General features: G+C 54.6%; 1 protein-coding gene across 1 annotated transcript; it reads right to left on the bottom strand.

Moving 5' to 3' along the window:
* Nucleotides 1-21,114: 21,114 nt before the first annotated feature.
* On the bottom strand, nt 21,115-23,360 carry LOC133220601 (HLA class II histocompatibility antigen, DR alpha chain-like). Its single transcript, XM_061368843.1, has 4 exons — nt 23,249-23,360; nt 22,450-22,707; nt 22,090-22,371; nt 21,115-21,460 (listed from the first exon to the last, which is right to left on the bottom strand). Exons 1-4 carry the CDS (start codon nt 23,319-23,321, stop codon nt 21,306-21,308), a joined length of 768 nt encoding a protein of 255 aa, XP_061224827.1. The 5' UTR covers nt 23,322-23,360; the 3' UTR covers nt 21,115-21,305.
* Between the last annotated feature and the right edge of the window lie 67 nt (nt 23,361-23,427).

Here is a 23,427-nt window from a genome sequence, read left to right as displayed (position 1 = left end):
AAAGCACCACAATCCCCAAAGGAACAGGAAGCAACAGTGTGTCCACAGACGTCGCTGCCACCGCCTCCCGCCTTCTATTGGGCGGGACCGGACGCGGTCGAATCAACGCGGGGGTCTCAATCAGGTCCGACCACCCCTTCAAGCTCCAGGCTCCGGTCGGCCGCAGGCTTCAATCAGGTCCGCCTCCTCCGCTTCGCTTCGCCTTCGCCCAACGCCGCTGGGTCCTAAAGCCCAACCGCAGGACCTCGAATCCCGCAAGGCATAAACTGAGCAGCTTCCCAGTGATGATCCCGTTAGGATAGCTGGAGTTGAAAAAGGTACCGAAGGTGTTTGATCCGTACGTGCACATGAAGCAACCCAAACACTTCCACAGGGAGCACTCGGGTATGAAGAAATAAAGGGTGTTTTTCTGGGTGAAAGCAGGGTTTTATGGCAGGTTGGAGGGAAAAGAGGCTGTTCCCAAACACATTTACTAGGCTGGGGGACTTTAATAATTACAAGAAATTAATTACAAGAGCGGAACTACAACCGGAGACCCAGACACCAATCCCGCTACAAGCAGAAACATCGCAGTGAATCCGGTGTCGCCCCCTACTGACATATAGCGGGTGGGACGGGACACTGTCGAATACGCGTGGGTCTCAATCAGGTCCGACCAACCCTTCAAGCACTAGCTTCCTATGGAGCCGCAGGCTTCAATCAGGTCCGACCCGAGTCTCGCTTCGACTTCGCTCGCTGTCGCTGAATCTTAGAGCCCAAACTTTGGACATTGAAACCTGCAGTGGGTTGGGTGAAGGGGCCTTAAAGCTCGTCCAGTTCCAACCCCTGCTACATTGAGCTTCTCCTCACCCGACACCCCAAGTCCTTCTCCCAGGTCTCACTGCTTTCTGCCTGGTAACCAGTGACACAGCCTCCATGCAGGAGGGAGGCACCAGTCACACGCATTTCCCCTTCTACTGACACCCAGGAGTATCCCGGGAGGCAAAGATCAGCTTTCCAGTGATGCTCCCATTCGGATAGCCGGATTTGAAACCGGTCCTGAAAAACTCTGGCCTATGGGTGCACACAAAGTAACCCATATCCATGTGTGAGCAGCACTTGGGGTTGGAAATAGAAATAACAGGTGTTTCCAAGAGTGGAAAGCAGAGATTTGGGGCAGCTCTGAGGAAAAAACTGGTTATTTCCAAATGTTTTTAATAGGACATAAGAGTTTAACAATTATGAACAATTAATTAGAGGCGCTAATACGAGGGACCAAAGCTACATGATCCGCGGCAAAACCCTCCAGCACGAAAAGCAGCAAGAACTCCACTGCAGCTGCTAACACTGCCTCCCGCCTCATGTCGGGCGGACAGGAATCTGCAGAGAAAAAGCGGAGGTCTCAATCAGGTCCGAACACCCCTGCAAACACCAACCTCCGGTGGCGCCGAGGGTTTCAATCAGGTCCGACCCAGCCTCCGTCGCCTTCGCCGAACTCCGCTGGGTCCTAAAGCCCGACCGCAGGACGTCGAAGCCCGCAATGCGCTGGGGTGAAGGGGCCTTAAAGTTCCTCCAGTTCCACCCCCTGCCACATTGAGCTTCTACTCAGCCGACGCAAAGTCCTTCTCCCCAGCTCTCATCACCGCTTTCTGCCTGGTAACCAATCATACGGCCCGCATGGGAAAGGGAGGCACCATTCACACCCCTTCCTAATGACACCCAGGAATATATCAGAAGGCAAAAGCAGCTTCCCGGTGATGCTCCCTTTGGGATGGCTGGAGTCAAAACTAGTCCCGAAGGAGTTTGACCCACGGGTACACACAAAGTAACCCCAACCCCTCTGCGGGGAGCACTCGAGCTGGACAAACAACGGGTGTTTCTAGGAGCACAAAGGAGGGCTTTGGGGTGTATTTGAGAAAACATGGGCTATTACGAAACGCATTTAATAGGGCAGAACAGTTGAATGCTAACAGAGAATAAATTAGACGGAGCCAACCATTGCGGGAGCAGCTACCTGTAGCTCCCGGCAAAAAAACCCTGAACCTACAGCACCCACACTGCTTTCCCTGCCACCGCCTCCTCCCTTATCTAGGGCAAGGTCGAACGCGGTCCAATCAACGCGGGGGTCTCAATCAGGTCCGACCTTCCTACACTCACCAGACTCCGATAGAGCAGCAGGCTTCAATCAGGTCCGACCAAGCCTCGCTTTCCCTTTGCCGGAAGCCGATGGGTCCTAAAGCCTGATCGCAGGACGTCGAAGCCCGCAATGGGTTGGGGTGAGCAGTTTCCCAGTGATGCTCCCATTAGGATGGCTGGAATCGAAAAAGGTCCCGAAAGGAGTTTGACCCATGGGGGCACACAGACTAACCCCACCCCTTCTAAGGGCATCACCTTCGGGTGGAAAGCAGGGTTTACGGTGCTTTTGAGGAAAACCGGCTTATTCCCAAATGCATTTAATAGGGAAGCGGGGGTTTAATAACCACAACGGGCAAAACTACCTGCACCACACAATAACACCGACCACAACAGCAGCAGCCCCCCAACTGAAGCAGCTGCCACCGCTTCCTGACTTACATAGGGCGGGACCAGACAAGGTCTCAATCAGGTCCGACCTTCCCTGCAAACACCACCCTGTGGTGGCTCCGCGGGCTTCAATCAGGTCCGACCCCAGCCTCCGTCGCTTTTGCCGAACTCCGCTGGGTCCTAAAGCCCGACCGCAGGACGTCTAAGCCCGCAATGGGTTGAGGTGAAGGGGCCTTAAAGCTCCTCCAGTTCCAACCCCTGTCACATTGAGCTTCTCCTCAGCCGACACCAAGTCCTTCTCCCCAGATCTCATCACCGCTTTCTGCCTGGTAACCAGTGGCACTGCCGCCATGGGGAAGGGAGGTACCATTCATACAAATTTCCCCTTCCTAATGACACCCAGGAATATCCCAGAAGGCAAAAAGCAGCTTCCCGGTGATGCTCCCATTGGGATAGCTGGAGTCGAAACTAGTCCCGAAGGAGTTTGACCCATGGGTACACACAAAGTAACCCCAACCCCTCTACGGGCAGCACTCGAGTTGGACAAACAACGGGTGCTTCTAGGAGCGGAAAGCAGGGCTCTGGGGCGCATTTGAGAAAACAGCGGTTATTCCGAAACGCATTTAATAGGACAGAACAGTTTAATGCTAAATTAGACGGAGCCAAACATTGCGGGAGCAGCTACCAGCAGTTCCCGGCAAAATAAACTGCAGCAACAGCACCCAAACTGCCTTCACTGTCACAGTCTCCTGCCTTGTATACGGCAATATCGGACGCGATAAAATGAACGCGGGGGTTTCAATCAGGTCCGACGTTCCCTGACATCACAAGCCTCCGGTGTCGCCGCAGGCTTCAATCAGGTCCGACCGCGCTTCCCTTTGCCTTCACCTGAACCCGATGGGTCCTAAACCCCGACCGCAGGACGTCCAAGCCCGCAATGGGTTGGGGTGAGCAGTTTCCCAGTGATGCTCCCATTAGGATGGCTGGAATCGAAAAAGGTCCCGAAAGGAGTTTCACCCATGGGGGCACACAAAGTAACCCCACCCCTTCTGAGGGCAGCACCTTGGGGTGGAAAGCAAGGTTTACGGTGGTTTTGAGGAAAACCGGCTTATTCCCAAATGCATTTCATAGGGAAGCGGGGGTTTAATAACCACAACGGGCGAAACTACCTGCACCACACAATAACACGTACCACAACAGTAGGAGCCCCCCAACTGAAGCAGCTGCCACCGCTTCCTGACTTACATAGGGCGGGACCAGACAAGGTCTCAATCAGGTCCGACCTTCCCTGCAAGCACCAACCTGCGGTGGCGCTGCGGGCTTCAATCAGGTCCGACCCCAGCCTCCGTCGCCTTCGCCGAACTCCGCTGGGTCCTAAAGCCCGACCGCAGGACATCGAAGCCACCAATGCCTTGCGGTGAAGGGGCTTTAAAGCTCTTCCAGTTCCAACCCCTGCCACACTAAGCTTCTCCTCAGCCGACGCCAAGTCCTTCTCCCCAGCTCTCATCACCGCTTTCTGCCTGGTAACCAATGACATGGCCCGCATGTGGAAGGGAAGCAGCATTCACACACATTTCCCCTTCCTAATGACACCCAGGAATATCCCGGAAAGCAAAAAGCAGCTTCCCAGTGATGGTGCCATTGGGATGGCTGGAGTCAAAACTAGTCCCGAAGGAGTTTGACCCATGGGTACACACAAAGCAACCCCAACCCCTCTGCGGGGAGCACTCGAGTTGGACAAACAACGAGTGTTTCTAGGAGCTGAAAGCAGGACTTTGGGGCGCATTTGGGAAAACATGGCTTATTCCACAACGCATTTAATAGGACAGAACAGTTTAATGCTAACAGAGTATAAATTAGACGGAGCCAACCATTGGGGAAGCAGCTACCTGCAGCTCCCGGTAAAAAAAAAAACTGCAACAGCGCCCATACTGACCTCGCTGGCACCGCCTCCTCCCTTTTTTAGGGCAAGATTGAACGTGGTCCAATCAACGCGGGGGTTTCAATCAGGTCCGACGTTCCCTAACATCACAAGCCTCCGGTGTCGCCGCAGGCTTCAATCAGGTCCGACCCAGCCTCTCTTTGCTTTTCCCAAAGCAGCTGGGTCATAAAGCCTGACCGCAGGACGTCGAAGCCCGCAATGGGTTGGGGTGAGCAGTTTCCCAGTGATGCTTCCATTAGGCTGATGGAATCGAAAAAGGTCCCGAAAGGAGTTTCACCCATGGGGGCACACAAAGTAACCCCACCCCTTCTGAGAGCAGTACCTTGGGGTGGAAAGCAGGGTTTAGGTTGCTTTTGACGAAAACCAGCTTATTCCCAAATGCATTTAATAGGGAAGCGGAGGTTTAATAACCACAACGGGCAAAACTACCTGCACCACACAATAACACCGACCACAACAGCAGCAGCCCCCCAACTGAAGCGGCTGCCACCGCTTCCTGACTTACATAGGGCGGGACCAGAGAAGGTCCAATCAGGTCCGACCTTGCCTGCAAGCACCAACCTGCGGTGGCGCCGCGGGCTTCAATCAGGTCCGACCCCAGCCTCCGTCGCCTTCGCCGAACTCCGCTGGGTCCTAAAGCCCGACGCAGGATGTCTAAACCAGCAATGGGTTGAGGTGAAGGGGCCTTAAAGCTCTTCCAGTTCCAACCCCTGCCACATTGAGCTTCTCCTCAGCCGACGCCAAGTCCTTCTCCCCAGGTCTCATCACCGCTTTATGCCTGGTAACCAGTGACACTGCCTCCATGGGGGATAGAGGCACCATTCACACCCATTTCACCTTCTAATGACACCCAAGAGTATCCCAGAATGCAAAGAGAAGCTTCCCAGTGATGATCCCATTGCGATGGCTGGAGTTAAAACCGGTCCTAAAGGAATCTGATTCGCGGGGGCACACAAAGAAACCAAAGCCCATTTTCGGGGAGCCACTTGGGTTAAAACAAGAAATAACGGGTATCATTTTCGGGTGGAAAGCAGTGGTTTCTAGTGGATTTGAAGGAAAACGGGTAGTTCCTAAATACATTTAAAAGGACAATGGTGTTAAATGATTATAAGGGGCTCATTACAGGCGCTAATTAAGGGAGGCGAAGCTACCTGCAGAGCACCACAACCCCCAAAGCAACAGGAAGCGACAGTATCTCTACAGGCGTCGCTGCCACCGCCTCCCGCCTTCTATTGGGCGGGATCGGACGCGGTCGAATCAACGCGGGGGTCTCAATCAGGTCCGACCACCCCTTCAAGCACCAGATTCCGGGACGCCGCAGGCTTCAATCAGGTCCGACCCCTCCGCCTCGCTTCGCATTCGCCCAAAGCCGCTGGATACTAAAGCCCGACCGCAGGACCTCAAATTCCGCTGTGGGCTGGGGTGAGCAGCTTCCCAGTGATGCTCCCGTTCGGATGGCTGGATTTGAAAAAGGTCCCGAAGGGGTTTGACCCATGGGTGCACACGAAGCAACCCAAACGCTTCCACGACGAGCACTCGGGGATGGAGAAATAAAGGGTGTTTCTCAGGGTGAAAGCAGGGATTTATGGCAGGTTGGAGAGAAAAGGGGCTATTCCCAAACACATTTACTAGGCCGGGGAACTTTAATAGTTACAAGGAATTAATTACAGGAGCGGAACTACTTCCCGCACACCCAGAAACCCATCCCACTGAAGGCGCTGTTGCCGCCTACTGACTTATAGAGGGTGGGACGGGACACGGTCGAATCTACTCGGGGTTCTCAATCACGTCTGACAACCTCTCCAAGCACCAGCCTCCGATGGAGCCGCAGCCTTCAATCAGGTCCGACCCCAGCCTCGCTTCACCTTCACCCACTGTCGCTGGATCCTAAAGCCCAAATGTAGGACTTCGAAACGTGCAAAGGGTTGGGGTGAAGGGTCCTTAAAGCTCCTCCAGTTGCAACCCCTGCCATATTGAGCTTCTCCTCACCCTACACCCCAAGTCCTTCTGCCCAGGTCTCACCGCTTTCTGCCTGGTAACCAGTGACATGGCCTCCATGCTGGACAGAGGCACCATTCACACCCATTTCCCCTTCTACTGACACCCAGGAGTATCCCGGGAGGCAAAGATCAGCTTTCCAGTGATGCTCCCATTGGGCTGGCCATTTTTGTAACCGGTCCTGAAAAAGTCTGGCTATGGGTGCACATAAAGTAACCCATATCCATCTGGGAGGAGCGCTTGCGGTTGGAAATGGAAATAAGAGGTGTTTCCAAGAGTGGAAAGCAGAGATTTGGGGCAGCTTTGAGGAAAAAACGGGTTATCCGAAATTTTATTTAAAAGGACGTATGAGTTTAACCACAATGAACTGTTAATTACAACCACTAATACGAGGGACCAAAGCTACGTGCTCCGAGGCAAAACCCTCCAGCACGAAAAGCACCAAGAACTCCACTGACACTGCTAACACCGCCTCCCGCCTTATATCGGGCGGACGGGAAGCTGCAGAGAAAAAGCGGGGGTCTCAATCAGGTCCGACCTTCCCTGCAAACACCAACCTGCGGTGGCGCTGCGGGCTTCAATCAGGTCCGACCCCAGCCTCCGTCGCCTTCGCCGAACTCCGCTGGGTCCTAAAGCCCGACCGCAGGACGTCGAAGCCCGCAATGGTCTGGGGTGAAGGGGCCTTATAATTCCTCCAGTTCCACCCCCTGCCACATTGAGCTTCTCCTCAGCCGACACCAAGTCCTTCTCCCCAGGTCTCATCACCGCTTTCTACCTGGTAAACAATCATACAGCCTGCATGGGAAAGGGAGTCACCATTCACACCCCTTCCTAATGACACCCAGGAATATATCAGAAGGCAAAAAGCAGCTTCCCGGTGATGCTCCCTTTGGGATGGTTGGAGTCAAAACTAGTCCCGAAGCAGTTTGACCCACGGGCACACACAAAGTAACCCCAACCCCTCTGCGGGGAGCACTCGAGCTGGACAAACAACGGGTGTTCCTAGGAGCACAAAGGAGGGATTTGGGGTGTATTTGAGAAAACATGGGCTATTACGAAAATCATTTAATAGGGCAGAACAGTTTAATGCTAAGAGAGAATAAATTAGACGGAGCCAACCATTGCGGGAGCAGCTACCTGCAGCTCCCGGCAAAAAAAACTGCACCTACAGCACCCACACTGCTTTCCCTGCCACCGCCTCCTCCCATATCTAGGGCAAGATCGAACGCGGTCCAATCAACGCGGGGGTCTCAATCAGGTCCGACCTTCCTACAGGCGCTAGACTCCGATAGAGCCGCAGGCTTCAATCAGGTCCGACCCAGCCTCGCTTTGCCTCTGCCCGAACCCGATGGGTCCTAAAGACTGATCGCAGGACGTCGAAGCCCGCAATGGGTTGGCATGAGCAGTTTCCCAGTGATGCTCCCATTAGGATGGCTGGAATCGAAAAAGGTCCCGAAAGAAGTTTGACCCATGGGGGCACACAGAGTAACCCCACCCCTTCTTAGGGCAGCACCTTGGGGTGGAAATCAGGGTTTACGGTGCTTTTGAGGAAAACCGGCTTATTCCCAAATGCATTTAATAGGGAAGCGGGGGTTTAATAACCACAACGGGCAAAACTACCTGCACCACACAATAACACCGACCACAACACCAGCAGACCCCCAAATGAAGCGGCTGCCACCGCTTCCTGACTTACATAGGGCGGGATAAGACAAGGTCTCAATCAGGTCCGACCTTCCCTGCAAGCACCAACCTGCGGTGGCGCTGCGGTCTTCAATCAGGTCCGACCCCAGCCTCCGTCGCCTTCGCCGAACTCCGCTGGGTCCTAAAGCCCGACGCAGGACGTCTAAGCCAGCAATGGGTTGAGGTGAAGGGGCCTTAAAGTTCTTCCAGTTCCAACCCCTGTCACATTGAGCTTCTCCTCAGCCGACGCCAAGTCCTTCTCCCCAGGTCGCATCACCGCTTTCTGCCTGGTAACCAATGATACTGCCTCCATGGGGGATAGAGGCACCATTCACACCCATTTCCCCTTCCTAATGACACCAAAGAGTATTCCAGAATGCAAAGAGCAGCTTCCCAGTAATGATCTCATTGCCATGGGTGGAGTTAAAACCGGTCCTAAAGGGGTTTGACCCACGGGTGCACACAAAAAATCCAAAACCCACCTGCACGGAGCAGCTTGAGCTAAGACAAGAAATAACGGGTATCATTTTCGGGTGGAAAGCAGTGGTTTGTGGTGGGTTTGAGGGAAAACGGGTAGTTCCAAATACATTTAAAAGGACAGTGGGGTTAAATGATTATAAGGGGCTTATTACAGGCGCTAATTAAGGGAGGCGAAGCTACCTGCAGAGCACCACAACCCCTAAAGCAACAGAAGCAACACCATCTCTACATACGCCGCTGCCACCGCCTCCCGCCTTCTATAGGGCGGGACCGGACGTGGTCTAATCAACGCGGGGGTCTCAATCAGCTCCGACCACCCCTGCAAGCTCCAGATTCTAGGGCGCCGCAGGCTTCAATCAGGTCCGACCCCCGCCTCGCTTTGCTTTCGCTCAAAGCCTCCTGGTAGTAAAGCCCGACCGCAGGACCTCGAATCCCGCATAAAGTGAGCACCTTCCCAGTGGTGCTCCCATTAAGATGGCTGGAGTCGAAAAAGGTCCCGAAGGGGTTTGACCCATAGGTGCACACGAAGCAACCCAAACGGTTTCACGGGGGACACTCGGGGACGGAGAAATAAAGGGTTTTTTAGGGTGAAAGCAGGGTTTTATGGCAGGTTGGAGGGAAAGGGGGCTATTCCCAAACACTTTTACTATGACGCGGGATTTTAATAATTACAGGGAGTTAATTACAGCAGCGGAACTACTTGCCACACACCCAGACCCATCCCGCTACAAGCAGCAGCCTCGCAGTGAAGGCGCTGTTGCCGCCTACTGAGTTATAGAGGGTGGGACAGGACACGGTCGAATATACGCGGGGGTCTCAATCAGGTCAGACCACCCCTGCAAGCACCAGCCTCCGATGGAGCCGCAGGCTTCAATCAGGTCCGACCCCTCCGCCTCGCTTCCCCTTCGCCCGCCGGCCCTTGATCCAAAGCCCAAACTTGGGACATTGAAACCTGCAATGCATTGGGTGAAGGGGCCTTAAAGCTCGTCCAGTTCCAACCCCTGGCACATCGAGCTTCTCCTCACCCGACACCCCAAGTCATTTTCCCAGGTCTCACCGCTTTCTGCCTGGTAACCATTGACATGGCCTCCATGCGGGAGGGAGGCACTATTCACACCCATTTCCCCTTCTAATGACACCCAAGAGTATCCCAGAATTCAAAGAGCAGCTTCCCAGTGATGATCCCATTGCCATGGCTGGAGTTAAAACCGGTCCTAAAGGAATTTGAGCCGCGGGGGCACACAAAGAAACCAAAACCCATTTTCGGGGAGCCACTTGGGTTAAAACAAGAAATAACGGGTATCATTTTCGGGTGGAACACTGTAGTTTGTGGTGGGTTTTAAGGAAAACGGGTAGTTCCTAAATACATTTAAAAGGACAGTGGGATTAAATGATTATAAGGGGCTTATTACAGGCGTTAATTAAGGGAGGCGAAGCTACCTGCAGAGCACCACAACACCCAAAGCAACAGGAAGCAACAGTACCTCTACAGGCGTCGCTGCCACCGCCTCCCGCCTTCTATTGGGTGGGACCGGACCCGGTCGAATCAACGCGGGGGTCTCAATCAGGTCCGACCACCCCTGCAAGCACCAGACTCCGGGGCACCGCAGGCTTCAATCAGGTCCGACCCCTCGCCTCGCTTCGCCTTCGCCCAAAGCCGCTGGGTACTAAACCCCGACAGTAGGACCTCGAATTCCGCAATGGATTGGGGTGAGCAGCTTCCCAGTGATGCTCCCATTAAGATGGCTGGAGTCGAAAAAGGTCGCGAAGGGGTTTCACCCATAGGTGCACACAAAGCAACCCAAATACTTCCACGAAGAGTACTCGGGGATGGAGAAATAAAGGGTATTTTAGGGTGAAAGCAGGGTTTTATGGCAGGTTGGAGGAAAAAGGGGCTATTCCCAAACTCATTTACGAGGCCGGTGGATTTTAATAATTACAATGAACTAATTACAGGAGCGGGACTACAACCCCATACCCAGACACCCATCCCGCTACAAGCAGCAGCATCACACTGAAGCCGGTGTCGCCGCCTACTGACTTATAGAAGGTGGGACGGGAGACGGTCGCATACTCGCGGGTCTCAATCAGGTCCGACCACCCCTGCAAGCACCAGCTTCCTATGGAGCCGCAGGCTTCAATCAGGTCCGACCCCAGCTTCCGCCGCCTTCGCCGAACTCCGCTGGGTCCTAAAGCCTGACAGCAGGACATCGAAGCCCGCAATGGGTTGCCGTGAAGGGGCCTTATAATTCCTCCAGTTCCACCCGCTGCCACATTGAGCTTCTCCTCAGCCGACACCAAGTCCTTCTCCCCAGCTCTCATCACCACTTTCTGCCTGGTAACCAATGATACGGTCCGCATGGGGAAGGGAGGCACCATTCACACACATATCCCCTTCTAATGACACCCAGGAATATCCCAGAAGGCAAAAAGCAGCTTCCCGGTGATGCTCCCTTTGGGATGGCTTGAGTCAAAACTAATTCCGAAGGAGTTTGACCCACGGGTACACACAAAGTAACCCCAACCCCTCTGCGGGGAGCACTCGAGCTGGACAAACAACGGGTGTTTATAGGAGCAGAAAGCAGGTCTTTGGGGCGCATTTGAGAAAACACGGGCTATTACGAAAAGCATTTAATAGGACAGAACAGTTTAATACTCACAGAGAATAAATTAGACGGAGCCAACCATTGGGGGAGCAGCTACCTGCAGCTCCCGGCAAAAAAAAACTGCACCTACAGCACCCACACTGCTTTCCCTGCCACCGCCTCCTCCCTTATCTAGGGCAAGGTCGAACGCGGTCCAATCAACGCGGGGGTCTCAATCAGGTCCGACCTTCCTACACTCACCAGACTCCGATAGAGCCGCAGGCTTCAATCAGGTCCGACCCAGCCTCGCTTTCCCTTTCTCCGAAGCCGATGGGTCCTAAAGCCTGATCGCAGGACGTCGAAGCCAGCAATGGCTTGGGGTGAGCAGTTTCCCAGTGATGCTCCCATTAGGATGGCTGGAATCGAAAAAGGTCCCGAAAGGAGTTTGACCCATGGGGGCACACAGAGTAACCCCACCCCTTCTTAGGGCAGCACCTTGGGGTGGAAATCAGGGTTTACGGTGCTTTTGAGGAAAACCGGCTTATTCCCAAATGCATTTAATAGGGAAGCGGGGGTTTAATAACCACAACGGGCAAAACTACCTGCACCACACAATAACACCGACCACAACACCAGCAGCCCCCCAACTGAAGCAGCTGCCACCGCTTCCTGACTTACATAGGGCGGGACAAGACAAGGTCTCAATCAGGTCCGAACACCCCTGCAAGCACCAACCCGCGGTGGCGCTGCGGGCTTCAATCAGGTCCGACCCCAGCCTCCGTCGCCTTCGCCGAACTCCGCTGGGTCCTAAAGCCCGACCGCAGGACGTCGAAGCCCACAATGGGCTGGGGTGAAGGGGCCTTAAAGGTCCTCCAGTTCCACCCGCTGCCACATTGAGCTTCTGCTCAGCCGACGCCAAGTCCTTCTCCCCAGCTCTCATCACCGCTTTCTGCCTGGTAACCAATCATACGGCCCTCATGGGAAAGGGAGGCACCATTCACACCCCTTCCTAATGACACCCAGGAATATCCCAGAAGGCAAAAAGCAGTTTCCCGGTGATGATCCCTTTGGGATGGCTGCAGTCAAAACTAGTCCCGAAGGAGTTTGACCCACGGGTACACACAAAGTAACCCCAACCCCTCTGCGGGGAGCACTCGAGCTGGACAAACAACAGGTGTTTCTAGGAGCACAAAGTAGGGCTTTGCGGTGCATTTGAGAAAACATGGGGTATTACGAAAAGCATTTAATAGGACAGAACAGTTTAATGCTAACAGAGAATAAATTAGACGGAGCCAACCGTTGGGGGAGCAGCTACCTGCAGCTCCCGGCAAAAAAAACTGCACCTACAGCACCCAAATTGCTTTCGCTGCCACCGCCTCCTCCATTTCTAGGGCAAGATCGAACGCTGTCCAATCAACGCGGGGGTCTCAATCAGGTCCGACCTTCCTACACTCACCAGACTCCGATAGAGCCGCAGGCTTCAATCAGGTCCGACCCAGCCTCCCTTTCCCTTTGCCCGAAGCCGATGGGTCCTAGAGCCTGATCGCAGGACGTCGAAGCCCGCAATGGGTTGGGGTGAGCAGTTTCCCAGTGATGCTCCCATTAGGATGGCTGGAATCGAAAAAGGTCCCGAACGGAGTTTCACCCATGGGGGCACACAGAGTAACCCCACCCCTTCTTAGGGCAGCACCTTGGGGTGGAAAGCAGGGTTTATGGTGCTTTTGAGGAAAACCGGGTTATTCCCAAATGCATTTAATAGGGAAGCGGAGGTTTAATAACCACAACGGGCGAAACTACCTGCACCACACAATAACACCGAGCACAACAGCAGCAGCCCCCCAAATGAAGCAGCTGCCACCGCTTTCTGACTTACATAGGGCGGGACAAGACAAGGTCTCAATCAGGTCCGACCTTCCCTGCAAGCACCAACCTGCGGTGGCGCTGCGGTCTTCAATCAGGTCCGACCCCAGCCTCCGTCGCCTTCGCCGAACTCCGCTGGGTCCTAAAGCCCGACGCAGGACGTCTAAGCCAGCAATGGGTTGAGGTGAAGGGGCCTTAAAGCTCTTCCAGTTCCAACCCCTGTCACATTGAGCTTCTCCTCAGCCGACGCCAAGTCCATTTCCCCAGCTCTCATCACCGCTTTCTGCCTGGTAACCAGTGACACTGCCTCCCTGGGGGATAGAGGCACCATTCACACCCATTTCCCCTTCTAATGACACCCAAGAGTATCCCAGAATGCGAAGAGCAGCTTCCCAGTGATGATCCCTTTTCGATGGCTGGAGTTAAAACCGGTCCTAAAGGGATTTGACCCACGGGTGCACACAAAAAATCCAAAACCCATCTGCACGAAGCAGCTTGAGCTAAAACAAGAAATAACTGGTATCATTTTCGGGTGGAAAGCAGTGGTTTGTGGTGGGTTTGAGGGAAAACGGGTAGTTCCAAATACATTTAAAAGGACAGTGGGGTTAAATGATTATAAGGGGCTTATTACAGGCGCTAATTAAGGGAGGCGAAGCTACCTGCAAAGCACCACAACCCCCAAAGCAACAGAAGCAACACCATCTCTACATACGCCGCTGCTACCGCCTCCCGCCTTCTATTGGGCGGGACCGGACGCGGTCGAATCAACGCGGGGGTCTCAATCAGGTCCGGCCTTCCATGCAAGCACTTGCCTCCGGGACGCCGCAGGCTTCAATCAGGTCCGACCCCTCCGCTTCGCTTCGCCTTCGCCCAAAGCCGCTGAGTAATAAAGCCCGACCGCAGGACCTCGAATCCCGCCATGCATAAACTGAGCAGCTTCCCAGTGATGCTCCCATTAGGATGGCTGGAGTCAAAAAAGGTCCCGAAGGGGTTTGACCCATAGGTGCACACGAAGCAACCCAAACGCTTCCACGGGGAGCACTCGGGAATGGAGAAATAAAGGGTTTTTTAGGGTGAAAGCAGGGTTTTATGGCAGGTTGGAGGGAAAAGGGGCTATTCCCAAACTCATTTACTAGGTCGGGGAACTTTAATAATTACAAGGAATTAATTACAGGAGCGGAACTACAACCGCACACCCAGACACCAATCCCGCTACAAGCGGAAACATCGCAGTGAAGCCGGTGTCGCCGCCTACTGACTTATAGAGGGTGGGACGGGACACGTTCGAATACGCGGGGGGTCTCAATTAGGTCCGACCACCCCTGCAAGCATCACCTTCCTATGGAGCCGCAGGCTTCAATCAGGTCCGACCCCAGCCTCGCTTCGCCTTCGCCCACCGCCGCTGGATCCTAAAGCCCAACCTTAGGATGTCGAAACCTGCAGTGGGTTGGGTGAACGTTCCTTAAAGCCCCTCCAATTCCAACCCCTGCCACATTGAGCTTCTGCTCACCAGACACCCCAAGTCCTTCTCCCAGATCTCACCGCTTTCTGCCTGGCAACCTGTGACACAGCCTTCATGCGGGAGGGAGGCACCATTCACACCCATTTCCCCTTCTACTGACACCCAGGAGTATCCCGGGAGGCAAAGATCAGCTTTCCGGTGATGCTTCCATTGGGATGGTCGGATTTTAAACCGGTCCTGAAAAGCTCTGGCCTATGGGTGCACACGAAGTAACCCATATCCATCTGCGAGCAGCTCTTGGGGTTGGAAATAGAAATAACAGCTGTTTCCAAGAGTGGAAAGCAGAGATTTGGGGCAGCTTTGAGGAAAAAAACGGGTTATTTCCAAATGTACTTAATAGGACATAAGAGTTTAACAATTATGAACAATTAATTAGAGGTGCTAATACGAGGGACCAAAGCTACGTGCTCCGCGGCAAAACCCTCCAGCACCAAAAGCAGCAAGAACTCCACTGCCGCTGCTAAATACCTCCTCCCGCCTTATGTCGGGCGGGACGGGACTCCGCAGAAACAAAGCAGAGGTCTCAATCAGGTCCGACCACCCCTGCAAGCACAAACCTGCGGTGGCGCCGCAGGCTTCAATCAGGTCCGACGCCAGCCTCCGTCGCCTTCGCCGAACTCCGCTGGGTCCTAAAGCTGGACCGCAGGACGTCGAAGCCCGCAATGGTTTGGGGTGAAGGGGCCTTAAAGTTCCTCCAGTTCCACCCTGCCACATTGAGCTTCTACTCAGCCGACACCAAGTCCTTCTCCCCAGCTCTCATCACCGCTTTCTCCCTGGTAACCAATGACATGGCCCGCATTCGGAAGGGAAGCTCCATTCACACGCATTTCCCCTTCTAATGACACCCAGGAATATCCCGGGAAGCAAAAAGCAGCTTCCCGGTGATGCTCCCATTGGGATAGGTGGAGTCGAAACTAGTCCCGAAGGAGTTTGACCCATGGGTACACACAAAGTAACCCCAACCCCTCTGGGGGCAGCACTATAGTTGGAGAAACAACGGGTGTTTGTAGGAGCTGAAAGCAGGGCTTTGGGGCACATTTGAGAAAACACGGGTTATTCCGAAACGCATTTAATAGAACAGAAGAGTTTAATGCTAAATTAGACGGAGCCAACCATTGGGGGAGCAGCTACCTGCAGCTCCCAGCAAAAAAATCTGCACCAACAGCGCCCATACTGACCTCGCTGGCACCGCCTCCTGCCTTGTATAGGGCAAGATCGGACGCTGTCTAATCAACGCGGGGGTCTCAATCAGGTCCGACCTTCCCTGCACTCACAAGCCTCCGAGGGGAGCCGTGGGCTTCAATCAGGTCCGACCAAGCATCCGTCACCGTCGCCAAAAGCCGCTGGGTCCTAAAGGCCGACCGCAGGACGGCGAATCCCGCTAAAGGGGTTGTGGTAAAGGGGCCTTAAAGCTCTTTCAGTTCCCACCCCTGCCACATTAAGGTTCTCCTCAGCCGATGCCAAGTCCTTCTCCCCAGCTCTCATCACCGCTTTCTGCCTGGTAACCAGTGACACGGTTCCCATGGGGGGGCACACCATTCACACGAATTTCCCCTTCTTAATGACACCCACGAGTATCCCAGAAGGCAAAGAACAGCTTCTCAGTGTTACTCCCGCTGGGATGGCTGGACTCAACACCGTTAACTAAAGGAGTTTGATCTATGAGTGCACACAAAGTACCCAAACACGTCTGGGGGCAGAACACTGGGTTGAAAAAAAAAAAAAAGTGATTTTTTGCGGGGGTGGAACACAGAGCTTTGTGTCAAGTTTGACATAAATGTGGTTATTCCCGAAAACATTTAATAGGATGAAAAAATGGGTTAAGAATTATCGCGGATCTATTACAGGCACTGGTATCGCAGGCCGGAATTACCTGCCATGTAGAGCAGCCCTCACAAAACCACAAACACTAACTGCAACTCCTTCTCTGACAGCTGTACTGCCGCTTCCCGCCTTATATAGGGCGGACCGGACGAGTTCGAAATAACGCGGGGTTCTCAATCAGGTCCGACCCTCCCTGCACTGAGAAGCCTCCGACGGTTCCGCAGGCTTCAATGAGGTCCGACCCAACATCGCTTCGCCTTCGGCCAAAGCCGCTGGGTCCTAAAGCCTGACCGCAAAACGTCGAAGCCCGCAAAGGGTTGGGGTGAAAGGACCTTAAAGCTCCTCCAGTCCCAACCCCTGCCACGAGCAGGGACCCCTTCCACTGGAGCAGCTTGCTCCAAGCCCCTGTGTCCAACCTGGCCTTGAGCACTGCCAGGGATGGGGCAGCCACAGCTTCTCTGGGCACCCTGTGCCAGCGCCTCAGCACCCTCACAGGGAAGAGCTTCTGCCTAAGAGCTCAGCTCAGTCTCCCCTCGGGCAGGTTCAAGCCATTCCTCTTGTCCTGTCCCTACAGGCCCTTGTCCCAAGCCCCTCTCCAGGTTTCCTGCAGCCACTTTACGCACTGCAGCCTCCCCTGGCCAGGACAGAACCCAAACCCGTTTGAAAGAAGCACTCTGTGTTGGAGAAAAAAAAACACGAGTTTTTTTGGGGGGTGTAAAGCAGTTTTGTGGCTCGTTTGAGGGTAAAGGTGTTATTCCTCAATACATTTAATAGGACATGGCGGTTTAACTATTACAGGAGATTAATTACAGGCGCTAATTACTCGGGGCAGAACTACCTACCATACACAGGAACCCCCACAGCACCAGAAAAAGCAATGTCTGACTTAGACAACGCCTCCCGGCTTACATAGGGAGTGATTGGACGCGGTCGAATCAACGCGGGGGTCTCAATCAGGTCCGACCTTCCCTGCAAGCACCAACCTCCGCTGGCACCTCGGGCTTCAATCAGGTCCGACCCAGCCTCCGTCGCCTTTGCCGAACTCTGCTGGGTCCTAAACCCCTACCTCAGGACGGCGAATCCCGCTAAAGGGGTTGTGGTAAAGGGGCCTTAAAGCTCTTTCGGTTCCCACCCCTGCCGCATTGAGCTTCTCCTCAGCTGATTCCAAGTCCTTCTCCCCAGCTCTCATCACCGCTTTCTGCCTGGTACCCAGTGACACGGTTCCCACTCGGGGGGCAGGCACACCATTCACACCTATTTCCCCTTCTTAATGACACCCAGGAGTACCCCAGAATGCAAAGAACAGCTTCCCAGTGTTACTCCCGTTGGGATGGCTGGACTCAAGACCGTTAACTAAAGAATTTTGATCTATGGGTGCACACAAAGTACCCAAACACGTCTGGGGGCAGAACACTCGGCTGGGAAAAAAAAATGAGATTTTTTTGGGGGGGTGGAACAGAGCTTTGTATCAGTTTTGAGGTAAAAGTGGTTATTCCCGAAAACATTTAATGATAGTAGGGGTTAAAAATTATCGGGGATCAATTACACGCATAAATATCGCAGGCAGGAACTACCTCCCGTGCACAGCAACCCCTAAACCATCCCAAGCAGTAACTGCAACGCCTTCTCTAACAGCCCCACTGCCACTTCCCGCCTTATATAGGACGGACCGGACAAGGGAGAAATAACGCGGGGGTCTCAATCAGGTCCGACCTTCCCTGCACTCACCAGCCTCGGGTGGTGCCGAGGGTTTCAATCAGGTCCGACCCCAGCCTCGCTTCGCCTAGCGCCGCTGGGTCCTAAAGCCCGACCGCAAGACGTCGAATCCCGCAATGAGTTGGGCTAAAGGGACCTTAAAGCTCCTCCAGTTCCAACCCCTGCCGCATTGAGCTTCTCCTCAGCCGACACCAAGTCCTTCTCCCCAGCTCTCATCACCGCTTTCCGCCTGGTAACCAGTGACACGGCTCCCATGGGGGAGGGAGGCACCATTCACACCCATTTCCCCTTGTGAGGTATATAGGAATGATTCGTGTCAGAAACTTAGGAGTCCTTGTCATCATTGCACTTTGGGAGGAATCGAAAATCATGTATAGAATGTATATGAATGATCAGATTAAGACGGAAGTTCCTGTCAATACAATGATGAAAGAAAAGAAGGAACAAAGGAATAATCCTTCCTAATCAAAGTCTTTGTTAGTTTAAGGGGTACTTTGTTTAACTACTTGAATGTCTCAAATGCTTTGCTAATTACAGAGGGTGTTTTGTTTAACTGCTTGAATGCCTTGAGGGGGTTAGGTAATCAAGGGATACATTCTGTTACGGGATGAGGTGAAACTTGTGTATTCAATACGTAACTATATAAGAAATGGAATTGAGGGGGCTAAGATGTTGGTTAAGCTTGTGACAGACATTCCCTGTTAATGTATTGCCAAGGAATTCAATGACTTTTTAAGAAGTTTCATCACCCAAAGATAAGATCCCAGCAACAGGAGGAGAACAATGAAAAAGAACCACGTCGATATTGGGGTGAAGGAGATGACAGGATTGGTTGAAACCCAAGACCGAGGAGTATAAGAGACTGTACCCCAGAACTCTCGGTGTGCCTCTTGGGTGGAGCGGAGACTCCCCGGCGCACCCAGCGCTGCTTGCTTATTGCCTCTCGATATTAATCAATTGTAATAAAAAATTAATTAAATCAGATCATGGCCAAGGCGGAATTTTTATAACACCCTTTCCCAAGGACACCTAGGGGTATCCCAGAAGGCAAAGAGCAGCTTCCTATTGCAATGGCTGGAGTCAAAACCGGTTGTAAAAGGGTTTGACTTATGGCTGCACGCAAAGTAACCCCAACCCCTCTGCAGGCAGCACTCTAAGTTGGAAAAAGAAATAACCGGTGTTTCTAGTGGTGGAAAGCAGGGTTTTGTGGCGGGCTTGAAAGAAAAGAGGTCATCCAAAATGCATTTAATAGGATGGGGGGGGGGTTAATGATTATAAAGAATTAATTAAAAGCGCTAATTACGGGAGCCATGTCCCGTGCACGGCAACCCCGAAAGCACCAGCAGCATCAACGCCTCCACTGAGCCTCATGTAAGGCGGAACCTGACGCGGTCGAATCAACGCGGGGTTCTCAATCAGGTCCGACCTTCCCTGGAAGCACCGGCCTCGGGTGGTGCCGCAGGCTTCAATCAGGTCCGACCCAGCCTCGCTTCTCTGTCGCCCCTCGCTGTTGGGTCCTTTAGCCCGACCGCAGGACGTCGAAGCCCGCAAAGGGTTGGGGTGGAAGGGACCTTAAATCTCCTCCAGCTCCAGCCCCTGCCACGGGCAGGGACCCCTTCCACTGGAGCAGCTTGCTCCAAGCCCCTGTGTCCAACCTGGCCTTGAACACTGCCAGGGATGGGGCAGCCACAGCTTCTCTGGGCACCCTGTGCCAGCGCCTCAGCACCCTCACAGGGAAGAGCTTCTGCCTAAGAGCTCAGCTCAGTCTCCCCTCGGGCAGGTTCAAGCCATTCCCCTTGCCCTGTCCCTACAGGCCCTTGTCCCAAGCCCCTCTCCAGGTTTCTTGCAGCCCCTTTAAGCACTGGCCTGGCTCCTGCAGCTCCACGCCCCTCCCGTGCTTTCACCCCAGAGCTGGACGCAGGATGCAGCCTTGGAAACCCCCGGAGCTGCTGCTCACGCTCTTGGCAGGCAGCCCAGGACACGGGTGGCTCCCAGGCTCCATCGCATTGAGCTTCCCCTCACCGGACACCAAGTCCTTCTCCCCAGGTCTCATCACCACTTTCTGCCTGGTAACAAGTGACACAGCCTCCACGGGGGAGGGAGGAACCTTCTGGAAACCCCCCTAGGCACCACTCAGCCCCATTTCCCCTTTTCATGACACCCAGAATGCAAAGAGCAGCTTCCCTGTGATGCTCACACTGGAATGGCTGGAATCGAAACAGGTCCCGAAGGGGTTTGACCCATGGGTGCACACAAAGTAATCCAAACCCGTCTGTGGGCAGCACTCTGGGTTGGAAGGAAATAACGGGGCGTTTTTTGCTGTGGAAAGCATGGGTTTACGGCGTGTTTGAGGGAAAAGGAAATCTTCTCAAAGGCGCTTACTAGGGCACGGCGGGGGTTAACAATAGGAGACTAATGACAGGCGCTAATTACAGCGATTTAAGAACATAGAGGCAGAGCGACCTCCCACACACTGAAACCGAAACTAAAACCTCATCCGCAGCACTAAACCCTGCACTGAGGCGGCGGCTTCCTCCTCCCGCTTTATATAGGGCGGGTCCGGACGCGGTCGAATCAACGCGGGGTTCTCAATCAGGTCCGACCTTCCCTGCACGCACCCGCCTCCGGTGCAGAGCGGGCTTCAATCAGGTCCGACGCCGCTTCACCGGCGGCTTCGGCCAGCGCCGCTGGGTCCTAAAGCCCGACCGCAGGGCGTCGAATCCCGCAATGGGTTGGGGTGAAGGGGCCTTAAAGCTCCTCCAGTTGCAACCCCTGCCACTGGACCAGGTTGCTCCAACCGAGCATCCAAACCCTCTCCTTGCAACCCATTCCAATGCCCCATTAGCCTCATGGTGAAGAACTTCCTGGTATCCAAGTCTTTCTATGGGTGCGAGGAAGCCACCCAGGAGCCCCACATCCCATCCTGGGGTTCCTTAGAACAGAAGAAGCTGCTAGACCCCCAAGCTTCACCCAAGAGCTGCCCCATAGATCACCCCTGAGAGTGGCCTCGTGGTGGGATCAACCCCAACCCACTTTATTGCAGTTACCAGGCGGCGCAGGAGAGGGGAGCAAAGAGGAGGGTGAAGGGCAGCGGTTGCCATGGGGAGCTGTGGGGCAGGGCACCCCTGTCCTCTACTTGGGGGTCTGCAAGGGGAAAGGGGTGTGGAGGGGCCAGGTTTGGGGTGCCGGGGGCTCACAAGACCCCCCTGTGGTTGTGGGCGTTGTTCATCTTCATGGCCTTGATGATGAGGATGGTGCCCACCACGATGCCCACGATGCCCACGGCCAACCCCAGGGCGCACACCAGGGTCTGGGTGGTCTCAGAGGCAGCGGGGGGCACTTTGGGTTCTGCGAAGGTGGGGGGGAGAGAAAAGAGGTGAGGACCCCCCCCATCCAACCACCCTCTTCCTCATCCTCATCCCACTTCCTCTTCCTCACCTTCCTCTTCCTCACCTCCCTATCCCACATTCCTCTTCTTCATCTCTATCCCACCCTCCTCTTCATCACCTTCCTCTTCTTTACCCCTCTGTCCAACCTTCCTCATCCCCATCCCACCTTCCTCTTCATCACCTTCCTCTTCCTCAGCACCTTCCCACCTTCCTCCTCTTCACCTTCCTCTTCCTCACCCCCATCCCACCCTCTCCTTCTTCACCTTCCCCTTCCTCACATCCCTATCCAACCTTCCTCTTCCTCATCCTTATCCCACCTTCCTCCTCTTCCCCTTCCTCTTCCTCACCCCCATTCCACCTTCCTCCTCCTCTTCTCCTTCCTCTTCCTCTTCCCCTTCCCCTTCCCATCCTCCCCTTCTTCATCCCTATCCCACCTTCCTCTTCCTCATCCCTAAACCCCCTTCCTCCTCTTCCCCTTCTTCTTCCTCTTCCCCTTCCCATCCTCTTCTTCATCCCTATCCCACCTTCCTCTTCCTCACCCCCATACCCCCTTCCCCTTCCCCCTTTCCCACCCTCCCTCTTCCTCACCCCACTCCTTCTGGAACTCCTCGGGGATCTCCTTGTGCCGCACGCGGCACACGTAGAGGTCCCCGCGCTGGGGCACGAAGGTCAGGTAGGAGTAGAGCCTGTAGGTGTTGTCCTCCCGCGGGTAGAACACGCTCTGGTAGACGCCATCGCTCACGGCCTGCCCGTTGCGCTCCCACGCCACCGTCAGCACCGGCGGCCACAGCCTCTCCACGGCGCACACCAGCACGTTGGGCTCCTCCAGCTCCACGCGGTGCTTGGGGAACACCGACACCTCCGGCGGCACTGGGGGCGATGCGGTCGGAGCCGGTTACCGTGGAGGCGTCGCATTGTGGTACCCAAAGGGAGGGGGATGGCGCTTACCGATGGACACCCGGGACTTGTTGCTGTGGGCAATGGAGATCTCCAGGTTCTGCTTGCCGATGGCCATGTTCTGCAGGGCTCCCTCAGCCTTGAAGCTGGTGAACTTCCCGAACTCCTCCAGGAACCACACGGTCTCCTTGCGGTCGTGATCTACGTGGAAGAGCTCGTCCCCGTCGAAGTCGAACATGAACTCGCTGTCCTGCTGCGTCTTGCTCTCGTCCCGCTGGTAGAACTCCGACTGCGTGATCGTGTTCCCCACTGCGGATGGGAAGGGGGCACGGGGCATCCTCAAGGAGCATCCTCAAGGAGCATCCTCATGGAGCATCCTCAAGGAGCATCCTCAAGGAGCATCCCCATGGAGCATCCTCAAGGAGCATCCTCAAGGAGCATCCTCAAGGACCATCCTCAACGAGCATCCTCAAGGAGCATCCTCAAGGAGCATCCCCATGGAGCATCCTCAAGGACCATCCTCATGGAGGGAGCATCCTCATGGAGCATCCTCAAGGAACATCCCCATGGAGCATCCTCAAGGATCATCCTCAAGGACCATCCTCAAGGAGCATCCTCATGGAGTATTCTCAAGGACCATCCCCATGGAGCATCCTCATGGAGCATCCCCATGGAGTATCCTCATGGAGTATCCTCAAGGAGCATCCCCAAGCCACCCCCTTCCTCTTCTTCCTCCCCTAAGCCTGAGTGTTGGGCTCCAGGACCCCACACACGCTATGGGGCAGCGTGACCCTCCCAGCCCCACACAATTGGGCCTCCCCCGCCCCATACCCCACCACCCTTCACCCACCTTTCACAGCCGTCGTGCCCCATAGAGCCAACGGCAGCAGGAGCAGGGCTGCGATTCCCAACCCTCCGGCCATCGCTCCCGTCTCCTGCTGCTCCAAGGGGCGACGCGGGGATGCCAGAGCACCCCTTGAAGCCCCTTCGACCAATCAGAAGCCTCCCCGCTGATGACGCAACTGTCTC

Source organism: Neopsephotus bourkii, unplaced genomic scaffold (assembly GCF_033783945.1).
Source record: "Neopsephotus bourkii isolate Nb327-2 ecotype Australia unplaced genomic scaffold, CSIRO-AGI_Nbou_v1 NB_1453, whole genome shotgun sequence".
Lineage (NCBI taxonomy): Eukaryota > Metazoa > Chordata > Aves > Psittaciformes > Psittacidae > Neopsephotus > Neopsephotus bourkii.
This window is presented reverse-complemented; position numbering and strand designations above follow the sequence as displayed.